General features: G+C 32.0%; 1 protein-coding gene across 1 annotated transcript in view; it reads right to left on the minus strand.

The window, feature by feature from the left end:
- The window catches only part of CUNH8orf88 (chromosome unknown C8orf88 homolog), a 24376-nt gene that overhangs the window by 5063 nt on the left and 3050 nt on the right, over positions 1 to 16263 (minus strand). The window contains exons 2-4 of the mRNA XM_017538066.2: positions 14369 to 14467; positions 12584 to 12660; positions 8048 to 8123 (exon numbers count right to left, since the gene is read on the minus strand). Of these exons, the coding sequence (XP_017393555.1) occupies positions 8048 to 8123; positions 12584 to 12660; positions 14369 to 14447 (232 nt within the window). The 5' untranslated portion in view covers positions 14448 to 14467. The remainder of the gene's footprint in view (positions 1 to 8047; positions 8124 to 12583; positions 12661 to 14368; positions 14468 to 16263) is intronic.

Consider the following 16263-nt stretch of genomic DNA (forward strand, 5'->3'; position numbering starts at 1 on the left):
ACGGGGTTTCACCGTGTTGACCAGGATGGTCTCGATCTCTTGACCTTGTGATCCACCTGCCTCGGCCTCCCAAAGTGCTGGGATTACAGGCTTGAGCCACCGCGTCCGGCCCCCAATACACTTTTTTTAAGAAACTTCTGGAGAATGCACTTGGGCAAACAAAATGAGGACATAAATCAAAAAAGAAGAAAACATAGAACTCAAGAAATGGAGGTAAGTGATGTCAGGGAAAATGGCCAAGTAGAGAACTGTAAAAGTCTTTCAGTCTACAAAAACAAGTAAGCTCATAAAAGCTGTCAGAATCAATTTTCTCAGAACCCTGTAATCTAACCCAAAGCTTGTAAAAACCAGGGGAATGCTTAGTGAAGAAAAAATAGCTAAATTTGGGAAAAGTTTTGTGGCACGTAACTTACCTGGGACTATTTCCCAGATAGTTCATGGCCTTGCAGACAACAGCCCTCATTACTTTTATAGGTCCCCAGAACTGGAGGGAGTAGTATAGACTTTATTTTAAAAAAAATTAGGATTGTTTGTTTTGACCTTTCTGGTGGTTCCCTGAAGAACCATCTCAAGAAGCTTGCCTGTACTTCACACTTAACTAAGAATTCTCCCAGCATTAAGGCTGCTACCCAAAATCCATTTGTCCAAACATTTACAGGAAAATGTATTAGTTGCTTCCACCTGAGACAAGGGATAACAGTTGGAGCAAACATTAGGCATACCAAAAAGCTTGGGAGGAAAAGCTAATAACAAGATGCTTTGAGGAAGAAGGGCACTGAAAGAATCCCAAATATTATTTCTAGAAGCTCACATGCATGTTAAAACTAGGCTTATGCTCACAGAAAAACTTGAAAAGATCCTAAGCACTCACTCCTAGCTGTCTTTCAGATTCCTAGCAAGCAGACAATGAAGGGGAAGGCAGAATTGACGCAATATCTCAAAATAAGAGGCCGTATGCAAAGGCTTAAAGAGGCATTTCTTTGTTTTTCAGTTTGGTATGGTTCTAAGTACTGAAGGAAATTCTGTCAAATCACTAGCTGACCACTAAGATAACAGAACAGAGACTTCAATAGTCATGCATGACAAAGAATATAGATTTTACAGTATTTATGTGGAAAAGTCACTAAGCCAACAACAACAACTACTACAAAGAGCAACAATAAATCTAAGGGAAGGAAGAAAATCTGATTTCCAGAGCAGCTACATTACAACATTCAAAATGTCCAGTTCTCAATTACAACAAAAATTATAAAGCATGCAAAGAATAAAATATGGGCTCATGCACTGGAAAAAAGAAATTAATAGAAATTTTCACTAAGGAAGCCAAGACATTGAATTTACTAGAGAAGGGCTTTCAATAAACTACTTTAAATATGCTCTAAGAGCTGAAGAAAATTATTTTTAAAAGTGTCTCATTAAATAGAGAATATCCATAAAAAGATGGAACTTATAAGAAAAAACATACAAATTATAGAGTAGTTCAATAACTAAATGAAAAATTCATGAGAGGGTTTCAACAGCAGGTTTGAGCAGGCAGAAGAACGAATCAACAAATTTAAAAGTAATTCAGTCTGAGGAGCAGAAAGAAGAAAATGAACAGAGCCTAAGACATTATGATCAAGCATACCAAGAAATATATAATGAGATTCCCAGGAAAACGTAGAGAAAAAAGGAGAAAAAATGATATTTGAAGAAACTGTAGAGTAAAATTTCCAAAATTTAACAACAAAAAAAGAATCTATACATCCAAGAAGTTCAATAAAGTATAAAGAATGTAGACAGCCCCAACTTATGATGGTTTGACTTACAACTGTGTGACTTTATGATTATATGAAAGCAGTTCAAATTATCAGTCTTTAAGCATAGGTAATTCTCTGACCAAAGACTTTCTGGGCCAAAGACTCTTCTATCAATTTACTATATTTTCAACTTATGATGGGTTTATTGGGAAGTAATCCCACCATAAGTTAAGGAGCATCTATTTGTATACTAAAAGAGATTCTTCACACATAGATACATCATAATCTATAAAAGTGAACAAAAATCTTGAGGTCAGAAAGAGTAGCGATTCCTCAGTTACAATGAATTCTCCATCAGATAAACAGCTGATTTCACATCAAAAACTACTGATGTCAGAAGTCATGGGATGACGGGATGACATACTTAAAATGCTGAAAGCACAACATAAGGGTGAGTTTGGACATATATATGGGAGCAATGTTTTATATAACATCAAAACTAAGTTGATATTAATTCAAACTAGTTTGTTATATATTAATATCAAATACAACAACTAGGAACATATAAAATAAAGAAAATTAAAAGGAAATAAAAATAGTACACTAGAAAATATCTATTAAACACAAAAAACAGTAATGGAGGAATTAAATAACAAAAAAAGATGTATAGGAGACAAGCAGCAGCAAGATGGGAGGATTAAATCCTTTATCAATTATAATAAATGTAAATGTACTAAACTTTTCAATTATTATAAAAGGCAGAGATTGGCAAAAATGAATTTTTTAAAATCATCTATATTCTGTCTACAAGAGACTCATTTTGGATCCAATGATGAAAGTAAGTTTAAAGTGAAAGGCTGTAAAAGATATTCAATGCAAGCAGTAACCAAAAGACAGCTGGAGTGAGTATACTAACATTAGACAAAAATAGACATTAAAACAAAAATTGTTATAAGAGACAACAAAGGACATTTATACAATGAAAAAAGCATCAATTCATCAAGAACATATAACAATTATAAGCACATATGTACACAACAGAAAGAAAAACACAGAATTAAGCACAGAAATAGATATATCAACATTAATAACTGGAGGCTTCAATATCCCATTCTCAATAATGGATAGAAAAACTTGACGGAAGATCAACAAGTAAACAATTTGAACAACACTACAAGCCAACTAATCTAATGACATGTATACAACACTTTACCCAACAACAGCAGAATATACATTCTTCTGAGGCACATATGGAACTACAGCACACATGTTCCACACACGGAACATTCTCCAGGACAAACTCATATGTTAGGCCACAAAAGTCTCAATAAATTTAAAAAGATTGATACAAAGTATGCTCTATGACCACATTGAAATAAAACTAGAAATCAAAAACAGAAGTAAACTGGAAAATTCAAAAATACATGTAAATTGAAACACACTCTTAAACAACCAATGGATCAAGGAATAAACAACAGGGGACTTAGAAAATATGTGACAAATGAAAACAAAGTCACAACATATTGAAACTTATGCAGTAAAAACAATGTTTGGAGCATAGTTTATAGCTATAAATGTCTATTTTAAAAAAGAAATAGCTTAACTAAATAACATTACACATTAAAGAACTAGTATAAAAGAGCAAACTAAATTAAATAATAGAAAAAATGAACTAAATAAAGATCAGAGTGAAGATAAATGAAATAGAGACTAAAAAAAAAAAAAACAGAATCGGCAAAACCAAAAGTTGATTATTTGAAAAGATAAAAGCTAACAAACCTTTACCAGGACTGATTAGGAAAAAAATGATTCAAACTACTAAAATCATAAGCAATGGTCTTGCATCCTGCAACTTTGTTGAATTTATTTTTATTAGCTCTAATAGTCTATGTGAATTCCCTAGGATTTTCTATATATACAGATGCTCCTCAACTTACAACGGGTCTATATCCTAATAGACCCATTTCAAGTTAAAAATAGCAAAAGATGAAAATGTATGGCTGACTAGGAGTGGCATCTTGCTGATGCTGCCAGCATCATGAGAAAAGTACAGTTTCTACTGAACAGATACTGTTTTTGCACTGTCATAAAATCAAAAAATTATAAGTCAAACCATCTTGTTGGGGATCATCTGTATAGGACTGTGTTCTCTGTGAATAGAGATACTTTTACTTCATTTTTCCCAATTTAAATGTCATTTGTTTCTTTCTCTTACTTAATTGCTATGGCTAGAACTTTCACTATAACATTGAATAAAAACAGTGAAAGCAGGCACCCTTATCTTGTTCTTGATATTAGGGGACAAGCTTTCAGTCTTCACCATTGAGGATGATTTTAGCTGTGAGGTTTTCATATATATATTTATCATGTTAGTTTCTATCAAGAAGGGATGTTGGGCTTTGTCAAATGCTTTTTCTTCAATTGAGATGATCATGTGTTTTCCCCCTGAATTCTATTAATGTGGTGTATTGTTACTGATTTTGATATGTTGACTCACCCTTGCATTCTTGAGATTAATCCCACTTGAACATGGTATATAATCTTTTTACTATGTTGATAGTAAAAACTTTTTGTATTTTATTGAGGATTTTTGTATCTATATTTGAAGGGATATTGGCTATAGTTTTCTTTTCTTCTGATATGTTTGGCTTTGCTATCAGAATAATATTGGCCTTGCTGGAAGCGTTCTCCCCTCTTCATTTTTTTGGGAAAAGTTTGAGGATTAGTGTTAACTGTTTTTTAAATATTTAGTAAAATTTACCAGTGAGAAGCCATCTAAGTCCTGAACTTTTTTGGGGGGGAGGTTTTTAACTACTGATCCAATCTTCTTACTTGCTACAGGCCTATTCAAATTTTCCATTTCTTCTTGAGTTAGTTTTGGTAAATTCTGTGTTCCTAATAATCTTTCTATTTTATCAAGTTATCAATTTTTTTGGCATACAACTACTGTTCACAATATTCTCATAATATTTTTATTTTCATAAATTCATAGTAATGTCCCCCCATAAAATAAATTTATTTTATATGTGATCAATGGACAATGAAAAATTCCATATATAATAGCATCAAAAAAGAATACAGTATTTGGCAATAAATTTTACCAAGAAGGTATATGACTTGTACACTGAAAACTATAAAATACTGCTAAAAGAAGTTAAAGAATACCTAAATGGGAAGATTTCTTACGTTTATGGATTGTCAGATTTAATATTGTTAAGATGGCAATATTCCTCTTGAAGTGATATATAGATTCAATGCTCTCCCTATCAAATTTCTAATAGCCTCTTTTGCAGAAATGGAAACATTGATCTTAAAAAAAAAAAAATTACATGAAATTGCAAAAACCCCTAAACAGCCAAAACAATTTGGAAAAAGACCAAATTTGGAAGACTTACATTTCCCAATTTTAATAGTTACTACAAAGCTATGGTAATCAAAAAAGTGTGGTACTGACATATAACATATTTTATATGACAGGCATATAAATCAAGAGAACAGAAGTAAGAATCCAGGAATAAACACATTAAACACATACACCTGTAGTCAACTGATTTTTCAACTAAGGTGCCAACACCATTCAATGAAAAAAGAACAGTCTATTTTACAAATTATGATGGGACAAGTGGATATCTGCATGACAAACAATGAAAGTGGCCAACATATATAGAAATTAGCTCAAAATAAATCAAAGACCTAAATGCAAAAGCTAAAGCTATAAAACTCTTAGAAGGAAACAGGAGTGAATCTTAGATGTGGCAATGATTTCTTAGATATGGCACCAAAAACATGAGCAACAAAAGGAAAAATAGTTAAACTTCATCAAAGCTAAAAAATTTGTGCATTGAAAGACACTATCAAGAGAATAAGATAAGCTCCAGTAGAGAACGAAAAGACAATATATATACACATGCATACACTGGAAGGAGAAGGGTGGCAGGAAGAAGAAGAAGGAGAATAAATAATAGATGAGAGTCTAATATCCAGAAGTCTTGCAACTCAATAACAAAACAACTCCATAACAAACAACCCAGTTAAAATATTGTTAAAGAACTTGAAGCATTTTTCCAAAAAAGAAATAGAAATAGCCAACAAGTATATGAAAAAACAAAATAATTAATCATAAGAAAAATGCAAATCAAAACCACAATGACATACTACTTGTCACCCATTAGGATTGCTTATAATAAAAAGAGATTACAATAGCAAGGCTATTGAGATATTGGAAACCCAAGTACCTTGCAACTAAGAATGTAAAATGGTAGAACTGCCGTGAAAAAAATTTGGCAGTTCCTTCTAAACACAGATTTACCAATGAACCAGCAAGTCTGTTCCTAGGTATATACCTGAGAGAAATGAAAACAAATGTTGAAACAAAAACTCGTACACAAATGTCCACAGCAATATTATTCACAAAAGCCAAAAAGTGAAAACAACTCAAATGTGCATCAGTTGAGAATGGATAAACAAAATGTGACATAATCCATATAATGGAATATTTTTTAGTCATAAAAAGGAATAAAGTACTGATAGTGCTAAAACATGATGAACCTTGAAAACCTTATGGAAAGTGATAGAAGCCAGACACAAAAGATCACATATTGTCCACAAGAGAAAGGTAAATGTTTGAGGTGATGGATATCTCAATTTCCCTCATTGATCTTTACACAATGCACATAGGTATCAAAATACCACATCTGCCTTCAATTATTTTAATTGATATAAAATATGTATAGCTATTATATATCAATTAAAAAATAAATTGAAAAAATGTCACATATTGTATAATTCCATTTATATAATATGGCCAGATAGCTAAATCCAAATAGAAATAGATTAGTGTTTACCACATGGCCTAGGCAGAGGGGAGAGAAAGTAGTAACAGCTTAATGAGCATGAGGTTTCTTTCTAGGGTGATAAAAATGTTCTGGAATTGGTAGTATTGTTGCACAACATTGTGAATGTACTAAAAGCCATTGAATTGTACATTTTAAAATTGTTAAAATGGTGAATGGGTGAACTCTGCTTCAATTTTTTAGAAAAGAAACCAAAGGATTATAAAGGAATATCCCAAGATAATAGCAAAGGTCCACTGCAGAAAAATAGCTGTACAGCAGTACTAAAGGACAACTGGTCCATACTGAAATAGGATAATGGAGTATTCTGAAAGGAATGTCCCATCTAAGGAAAAAAAGAACTGGTATACTTGTAAGTATAAACAAGTGTGACAGAATTGTCAGAGCATTTTAGGAAAAGAATTAACAATAGATAACATAGAAAAATAAAGTAACCATTAGCTCTAGAATAAGTAAGTAATTGCATGAAAAGGAAGATACGCACCTCTTGGCTAAGCAGCTATATTTTACACAGTCATAATGGTACAAAGAGTGAGTAACACTTTAATTGAAACTTGTGAAATAATTACATGGTGAGGAGATGGAAAGGTGAAGAAGCAAAGGAGCTTAAGTTCTCAATTACCAAGATAAAACATCAATATATTGTTTTTAAAAATTGAGAAATTTGAAAATAATTGTATTTAGAAATATGATGATAAATATTAGAAGAAAAAACTAATGGTATTTTCGTACGTCAAACTTTTAAACTACATACATTGATTGACAAAAATTTGGAAACTAAATTAAATCATTTTATTTTATTTTAAAATAGCTAGTGTGGGAGAGACTATTTGTTCTCCCTTAGAGCAGTTCTTTCTTTTCATATCAGTAATAGAATTAACTGACTGTATTGCTAAAGGCTATGTTTTCCAGTCTACCCTGGTAAGGTAGGCTGCCTGGTAGGCACAGCATGACCAAGTTCTGGTAATGGGATGTAAGTGGAAGTACTATGTGCAACTTCTGGGTCATACTCTAAAGGTGAATTTCCTTCCCCCTTCCCCCTTCCCCCTTCCCTTCTTCCTGATGGCGACACAGGGAACATGATGGCAGGAGTTCAGGCAGTTATCTTGAGCCCATGAGATAGAAGCCATGTATTGAGGATGGCATAGCAATAAGGTAAGAGAACAATAGGAAAATAGAAACTTCACAGGGAAAAATCATTATGACAGTTCAGAATTTTACATGATACAGAAAATCTAGTAATAAATTTCTATCTTGTTTACGCGATTGTATTCCAGTGTCTCCTTGAAAGCAGTCAAACTGGTAGCCTGACTTATACACATAGAAATCAATCTAAAAATATATAATAAAATTTCATATTTACATAGGTTTGGATCTAAGCAATAAAATAATATTAACTTTATATGAATGCTAAGACATTCTAGGATGAAATTGGGAATTATGATAAAATTTTACCTTTTTTAACTGGAGACTGATGTTGCTGCTGTTCATTAAGACCTTGTGAAAAGGCTTGCATTCCATTCGTCTTACACTATTGAACATGAAGAAAGTAATTTTTTAACTTAGGTTTTAAAACTGTATATAATTCATTTAACTACCCAAAAATATTTTCCTAATAATAAATGTATTAGTCAATCCTTTTAGTGGGGGCTAAGTAATAGCAATCATTACAAGTCTGCTTATTAAAAATGAGCAACAAAAACATCTTTCAAAATATATTCACATATATCTATGGTTTTTTGACATTATTATGATTATTAAAAAGGAAAATAAAACTAAAGATGAATTTTATTGTCCTAAAGATAAATAATTCCATAGCCATTAAAAAATTTTTTCCTGAAAAAAATGCCATTCAGAAGAAAAATTTAATTGATGAAAACAACACATTTGTATTCACAAAAATTCTGCAACAATATTATTTACTTTTTAAATATCTGAAGTAGAGACTGATGTAACTTTATAGGCATATGGACTATTTCATCTAGTGCCTTGAAAATAAGGTAAATAAGAAAAATTGATGTATCTGATGAGACAAAGAACATCAGAAACACTGGCAGAGCTCTATGTCTTGAAGAGAGATGCCTTAGTGCAGAGTTTTTCCAGTCTCACTTGCAAGAGCATCTTTATTATAAGATTGGCTAAACTAATCTAATGATATTTTAAAAATCAATTTTTACCTAAATCCCTTTCTTCTGATTCCATGCTCACCAAGAAATATTCAGATTCAATGTAGCTATCCATAAATCTCCCTAGAAGTAAACAATACACTGGTTGTACCAGTAAAAGGAACTCAGAACACAAGACGTCAAGATTTCTAATTAAAAAATAATTGGTGTTCTGATTTTATAAATCAGTTTAATAAACTTGGTCAATAACTATCTACCCCTGAGAGATGATCTCCTCTTGTGCTGACAAAGTCAGTTTGCAAACCATGACTGAATTAAGATAAATCATGAAGGCAGGTTTCTTTGGAGGAGACATGTATCCTAAAAAATAAATATCTCTGCTCCATCATTGTATTGACAAATTATACAGAAATTAAATTTCTGTAAATGCTAGCTACTCCATGTAAGGCAGTAGGACTAATTATCTAATGCTATGATACAGTAAAATCCATGGAGATAATTCTCACTATTTAGTCAAGAATGTCATCAGAAAAAAATCAAGTTGTAGTAGAGCTTTTTATTTTTAAGTAGAGATAGAAAACCAGGAAAATGCCTATGATTTGGGTTCTCCAAAGATCTTCTAGACTGTTGTATTTAATTAGCTATAAAATGGTATTCTACAAATAAAAAACTATTTCTAGTCTCTGGAAATGTTAGCAGATGCACACTTCACTAATTTTTAACATCTACTTAAATGTAAGATCTAAAATCAAACTTGAAGGTAAAATTTTACTTTGTCATGTCTGTACATATTAAAATTTTAAAATAATGATTATTTTAAATCTTAGTAGCATGTAAAAAGTATACCTACAAAAAGTTTTACACAGTGATCATCTATATGTTATCTCATTTATTATAATCCTATAAGGAATAAGGCAAGTGTTATGATCATTGTGTTATAGGTAAGGAAAATCAGACCAGAAGAGTGTCAGAAGTGACACTGTGTTAGTTTCCAGTCCCACATATTAAGAGACTGGCAACTTCTACCTCCTGTCTCTTCAACATTAGTCTTAGAACCCACATGTAGTGTTATAAGAAGCACAAGCCACTTGGAAAGGCCATTTGTAGGTGCTCACTTCAGTTCATAGTACTGGCTGAGCTCCAAGCCAATAGCCAGTATTAACTGACAACCTATTGGCAGGATAGACTGGGAAACAGAGTACTAGATACAATCCAATGTTTGTTAACTGATGAATAAACAAATTGTTGTATATTTACAGTTGCATTCTATTCCACATTAAAAATCCAACTACTTATATATACAACATGAAAGGATCTCATAAACATAATGTTGAGCAAAACAACCCAACACCAAGAAATACATATTATCGTATTTCATTTATATGAAACTCTAGAACAGTCAAAACTAACTTATCTCTCATTAAAAGAGGCCAACCAATGGATGTATGGAGCAGGAAGGAGGGTTTGGGGTTAGTGTAAGCGGAGGTAGTAAATGATTGCAAAGGAACATAAGGACATTTTGGAGGAAGATTGAAGATTTTCATTGTGGGGTTCATTACATGGGATAAATATTTCCAAAACTCACTGAACAAATGAGTTCACTTTACTGTATGTAAATTACACCTCAATAAAGGTGATTCAAAAATATATCAATTATCTCTAACATAGGTTCTAACAGCTTTTGCATTATAATAGAAGCAACAGACAAAATTGTGTTTGGAAGTAATTTAACTCCATAATTTGATTTTTCTTTGTAAAACTGCAATATTAACATACTAATTTTTTACATATAAAGTAAAAGAAGGTCAACGATTCCAAAAAGTAATGAATATTACTGTTGTATTAGAGAAATGTCAGCTGCCAGAACAAATAAAACATTTCTATGACTTATAGAAAACTTAAAGCCAGTGTAATTAAGACATCATGATATTGATATACAGAGACACAAAAATGATCACTACAACAGAATAAAGAGCCTAGAACAGAAATAGCTACATGAAAACTTATTATCTAATAAAGATTCCACTATAAATCAGTGTGGAAAGGATGAATTATTCAATGAATTATGCTTTATAATCAGTTGCTTATAGGAGAAAAAATAGATTTCTGTATTACACCATCCAAAAAAATCATCTTCAGGTAGACTATATACCTAAATATGAAAGCAAAACCTTAAATTTTTTTGGAAGAATATAAAAGAAAATATCTAAATTTTGGGACTGCAAAGACTTCTTAAAAGTGAAATCCTAAAGAAAAACATTGATAATATTACATTAATATTTAAAACTTTTAAACAAACAAAAAAAATATGGTCTGAGACTCTCTCACAGACCATATTCCTGGAAAAGAAAATATTTGTTATGAACATAAGAAAAATAATTAGAATCCAGAAGGTATTTTAAAGGCATATAAATAAAAAAGAAGAAAATCCAAGAAAAGTAGGATAATTATATGAATTGGCAATTCACGAAAGAGAAATCCGAATGATCAAACTAAACATATGAAAAGATGCTCTACTTCACAAGTAACAGAGAATTAAAAATTAAAACCAACCAAAATGTATAATTTCTCATCCACTGTCTTACCCAGTGTTCAAGTTTGACAACAGCAAGGTGAGGACATAGGAAAAATCAGAGCCTTTGCTCATACAAATTGCTTTAGAGAGTAATTTGGCAGTATCTAAAAGTTGAAGTTAAGAATACTTAGCAATTCTATTCTAATTTTATGACAGAGAGAACCTCTCAAACATGTAAAAATGAAACATATAGATGGCAGTCATGGTAGCATTTATTATAATATAGTAACAAGTGTCATCAACAGAAAATAGAAAAAAAAAATACAGTATAGTCACATATATTAAAAGATTGTTCTGTATCGGCACATATTGAACTGCTTTATTAATTGTAAAGTTGCCTACTATTCCATTTATGAATATACTTATGGTTGTGTATGCACAGTCTATTCCTGGATAAGAAATAGTATCTAGAGGCTGGGCACGGTGGCTCACACCTGTAATGCCAGCACTTTGGGAGGCCGAGGCGGGTGGATCACATGAGATCAGACGTGCGAGATCAGATCAGCCTGGCCAACATGGTGAAATCCCATGTCTACTAAAACTACAAAAAATTAGCTGTATGTGGTGGTAGGTGCCTGTAATCCCAGCTACTCAGAGGCTGAGGCAGAAGAATCGCTTGAACCTTAGAGGCGAAGGTTGCAGTAAGCCAAGATTGCACCATTGCACTCCAGTCTGGGCAACAAAAGTGAAACTCCATCTCAAAAAAAGAAAAAAAGAAAGAAATAGTATCTAGATAAGAAACTGGTACAATGCTTACTTTTGATCAGAGGAAATAGGAGACTGGGACAGAGACTTGAGGGAAACTTCAATAAATGTCATTTTATGTATTTTGAATTTTAAACTTTGTGGCTAATTAGTAAAAAAAAATAAAATTTTTAATAAAAAGTAAAAGCAAAAATGACAAAAACACATTTATGTAAAACTTAAAACAATTCTACTTATCACATCAAAAATACAAATATATTCATGGAAAAACTAACAAATTGAAGATAGTTATCTATGGGCAGGATGGTAAGGAAATGGGATGGTAGAAGCATATATACAGGGTTTGTAACTATATGTTAAGATTTTTTCTTTAAAGTTTTTTAAAGCAAATATAGCAAAATGTTTAGATTTGAAAATGCTGGGTGACAGATTAATGCATGTTATATTCTCTTTAACATATGCTTAAAATATACAATAAATTTTTAGTAAGTATATAAAGCATAGTATCTGGCACACAATAGCCATCTAACACATTTTACTTTCCAATCTATAATATTTCTTTTTATTTTAATTTCTAAGACTTACTCTGCTAATAACTCCACTTTGTATGCACTGAGTGTTGCATGGATATTCATTTTGAAAGTTGAAAGGGAACACTGCTCCTGTTAGGAGAGGGAAAAAATGATTTTATATAACTATTATTTCAATAAATAATATCATCATCTAAAAAGCTTAAGTATCCTGGATATTCTTGGCACTGTTTTGAATTGTGTTCTGATAGTTCATTTATTCAAAATTCATCCAGCCTTATGAAATGTCAGATGCTGTGTTAAAAGGATGGGCATACAGACATGAAAAGAGTTCAGACATAAGAGTTCACAGTCCATTTTAAAAGACAAGCTCGTATATAATGATATGATTTGATAAACTAAGTTTATTGAGAGATTTATAGAAAGTACTAGGGCAAGCAGAGTAAATTTGGGTTATTGCATAGGTTTCACAAGATGAAGTAATTAAATCTGAATCTGAATCTTAAAGAAAAAGTAGATAATTCCTTTAGGGATCTGCATGGGCCAGGGAGTATGTAAGCGTGTTAAGAAACACCAAAATTAATTTGTTTTACTAGACTTTTCTGTCTAATAATTCCCTACTCTGCTGTATGGATCTTAAGGAGATACAATTAAATAAGATACCAGGGCTACCTGCCCACCTTGTATTCCCCCTCATTCTCATTCTTCCATGTAACAATCTTGGAGAGAAACCAGTGAAAAATTGGATCTGCAGAGATGAAGTGGGGTGGGAGTTGCTGGAAAAAGTCTGGTCACAGAAAAGAACTGCGGCAATGGCTTTATATTCTTTCCTTTAGGATAAAATTTGAGACCTGACCCTACACAACTGCTTCTACTGCACCAGAAGTATACAGAATCAGCATTACTCAGCTATGGTCCCAAAAGATCCATAAATTTCATTTATCTGACCTAAGTCACAGGCATATTGAAAGCAAACATGACCAATGTGGAGATTATCTTCCTTGAAGGATCCAATGATGGGAAAATGAACACAAGATAGAAATTGGTGACACTTCTACCTTTTTTGCTTCATTTGTGGACTCAATAAAATATCTATATTTCCCTTTTCTAAGTAGTAAGTTAATTCAGTTGAATACCCAGACTAAGAAAAATTTTTTAAAGTTGTATGTATATCACCTAAAGTAGACACAGGAGCCATTCTGGCAACAAGTAATGAATATAATTAAAAGACTAATATTCTAATTTAGAAGTTAAATACCAGGTATTTCAATAATTTGTCCAAAAGAATATTTTCATAGGTAAAAGAAAAACATTTTAGAATGTTTAAAATAAATTTTTTTAAATTATATATGTTCCCATTCAAACACAGCCATAACCTCTATCAGAGTACAAGTATGACACGACTACTACAGAATCTTTAAGCTTTATGCTAATCTTTTTTTTTTTTTTGCATTTAGGTATGCCCTTATTTTTTTAAAAGGTTACATTATCTGTCCAGCACGATTGTTCTGCAGTGATCATAATCACAGGATACAATTTGTACTGGGAGTATCACTCTAATCAGAAACTGGAAGCCTACAAAAAGGAGACATGAAAAAAACCACACACAAAAAAAGTTACTTTCAGTCAAGGGTAATTCTTCTTTCCTTTGTTGGTCTATAAGACTATAGATTGGTAGATAATTACGAATCATTTTCTTTCAGTAATACTTATAAACTCTTAGTTTTCACTATGTCTTTAAATATCCACCTGAAACAATTACTTTATATATTAGCCTTTCAAATACAAATTAGCCATTAATAAATTCATTATTTAAAGAACTGTACATTCTATTACTCACCTGGTGGAGAGGTCAGATGACGAACAGGTCTTGCTGGTTGAAGCGGTTTACCAATTAATTTTTTGGTTTCCATTGTCATAAAGACCTTGAGGTTCCATACTTGAAGATGAAAAAATACATTTTTATCTTTTGGACAAAACAATCAAGATGCTTTAGATATATACAGATAACCACAACTTTTTTTTAAAGACACCTATTTTATAAGTTAAAGTGGAAAACACAAACACAAAAAAGCATTTAATATGCAACACTCAGACTTCTTTTATAGCATTTGTCACAGTTTAATATTCCCTCTTTAAAACATTTTCTTTCCTTAACTTTACTGACTCTATATTTCTTTTCTTTTTTCTTTTGAGGCAGAGCCTCACCCTGTTACCCAGACTGGACTGCAGTGACACAATCATAGCTCCTTTCAACTTCAAGCTCCTGGACTCAAGAGATCCTCCTGCCTTAGCCTTCCAAGTAGCTGGGATTACAGGCATGAACCAACATATCCAGCTGTTTTTTTTTTTTAAGAGATGGGGGTCTCACTACATTGCCCTGGCTATGTTCTTTTGGTTTGTTTCCTATTTATTTGATTGCCTCTTCTAACTTCCTTAGCTGATTCCTCTTCTTCTGTCTTTAATTAAATGTAGGGGTTCTTACAAATTTGGCTTTGGTCTTCTTAGTTAAAACTCATCTATGTTCATGGTTGCAACTTTCTGTCTATAAGATAAATATGCACTAATTTATACTTTCAGCATCCACTTCTCTTTTAAACTCCAGTTACATTTTTCTAATTGTTTAATAATATTTCAATTTATATATTATCACAGGTACCTCAAATTCAATATATCCAAAATCAAATTAATAACTTTGACTCCTGTATTCCTTTAAAGTCATCACCAACTCCCTCGAACTGCACTTGGTAAAACAGCCTTCAATTTGATGGTCTAAATTAGAGCCTCTGATCCCAAAATCAGTCTTTAATTCCTGTTCATGCTACTTCCAAAATATTAATGTTGTTTCACCATATATCTGGACATGCAAGTGTTTTGTTTAGAGTTCCCTCACTATCTCTGTTGCTCTTCTTCCAAACAGCTATTTAGCTGTCAAGATCAAGATGAAGTTCTTGCCACTTCCTTGGAAAATATCCTCATGTCTCAACAGGTAAGGTTAAATAAAATAGTATTCTCTAATAATAAACTAATAATATCAATAATAATAATAATTCCTCTTTCCTTACCTTCCTCCTCCACTGGTCCCTACTGTATTTTGTTTATCAGTTTTTCTAAAATAAATCATAATAAATATATTACATGTCTACTTGATTGGACTATCAGTTGAGGCCACAAAAGCTAGACCTTATTTATTTTTGTATTCTAATATCTGCAACATAGATTTACTAAATAAACTCCATATAATACCTCGTCATTGCAACTAAAATCTGACGCCTGTTTTGGACACAAGATTTCCAAATTTTGATGCCCATCAAGACAAAGTCAAAGTCAAACTCCAGTTGCTCCTGCACCTGCTTATCCAGAAATAATTGTAACCATATGATACTAAGCAAATAATAAGTCTAAGTGACTGTTTCCCCAAGTATAAGATACAGTTAGTAACTCTTTAAGTTTCCATAAACGCTTGATCCTATTTTAAAATATCTTTGGACATATATAATTCAAAAGTTAAAATTATAAACTTATTAACAATCTCCCAAAATTAGGAATGATAATTAAGCCCCTCAAAAGCTACTAACTGGAGATAAACCAGCAAGTACTTCAAGTTAATACCTACCCAGCTTTGTAATGTGTTTGTTAACTAGTTTTTCAACATGGCAATTAACAGCCTCTAAACAAAACTAATGCTCTCTGTACTTGTTGGGCAGTACAACTTGATATAACCAGAAGCAAAAA

This window comes from Cebus imitator, unplaced genomic scaffold (genome assembly GCF_001604975.1).
Source record: "Cebus imitator isolate Cc_AM_T3 unplaced genomic scaffold, Cebus_imitator-1.0 Scaffold109, whole genome shotgun sequence".
NCBI classification, from domain to species: domain Eukaryota; kingdom Metazoa; phylum Chordata; class Mammalia; order Primates; family Cebidae; genus Cebus; species Cebus imitator.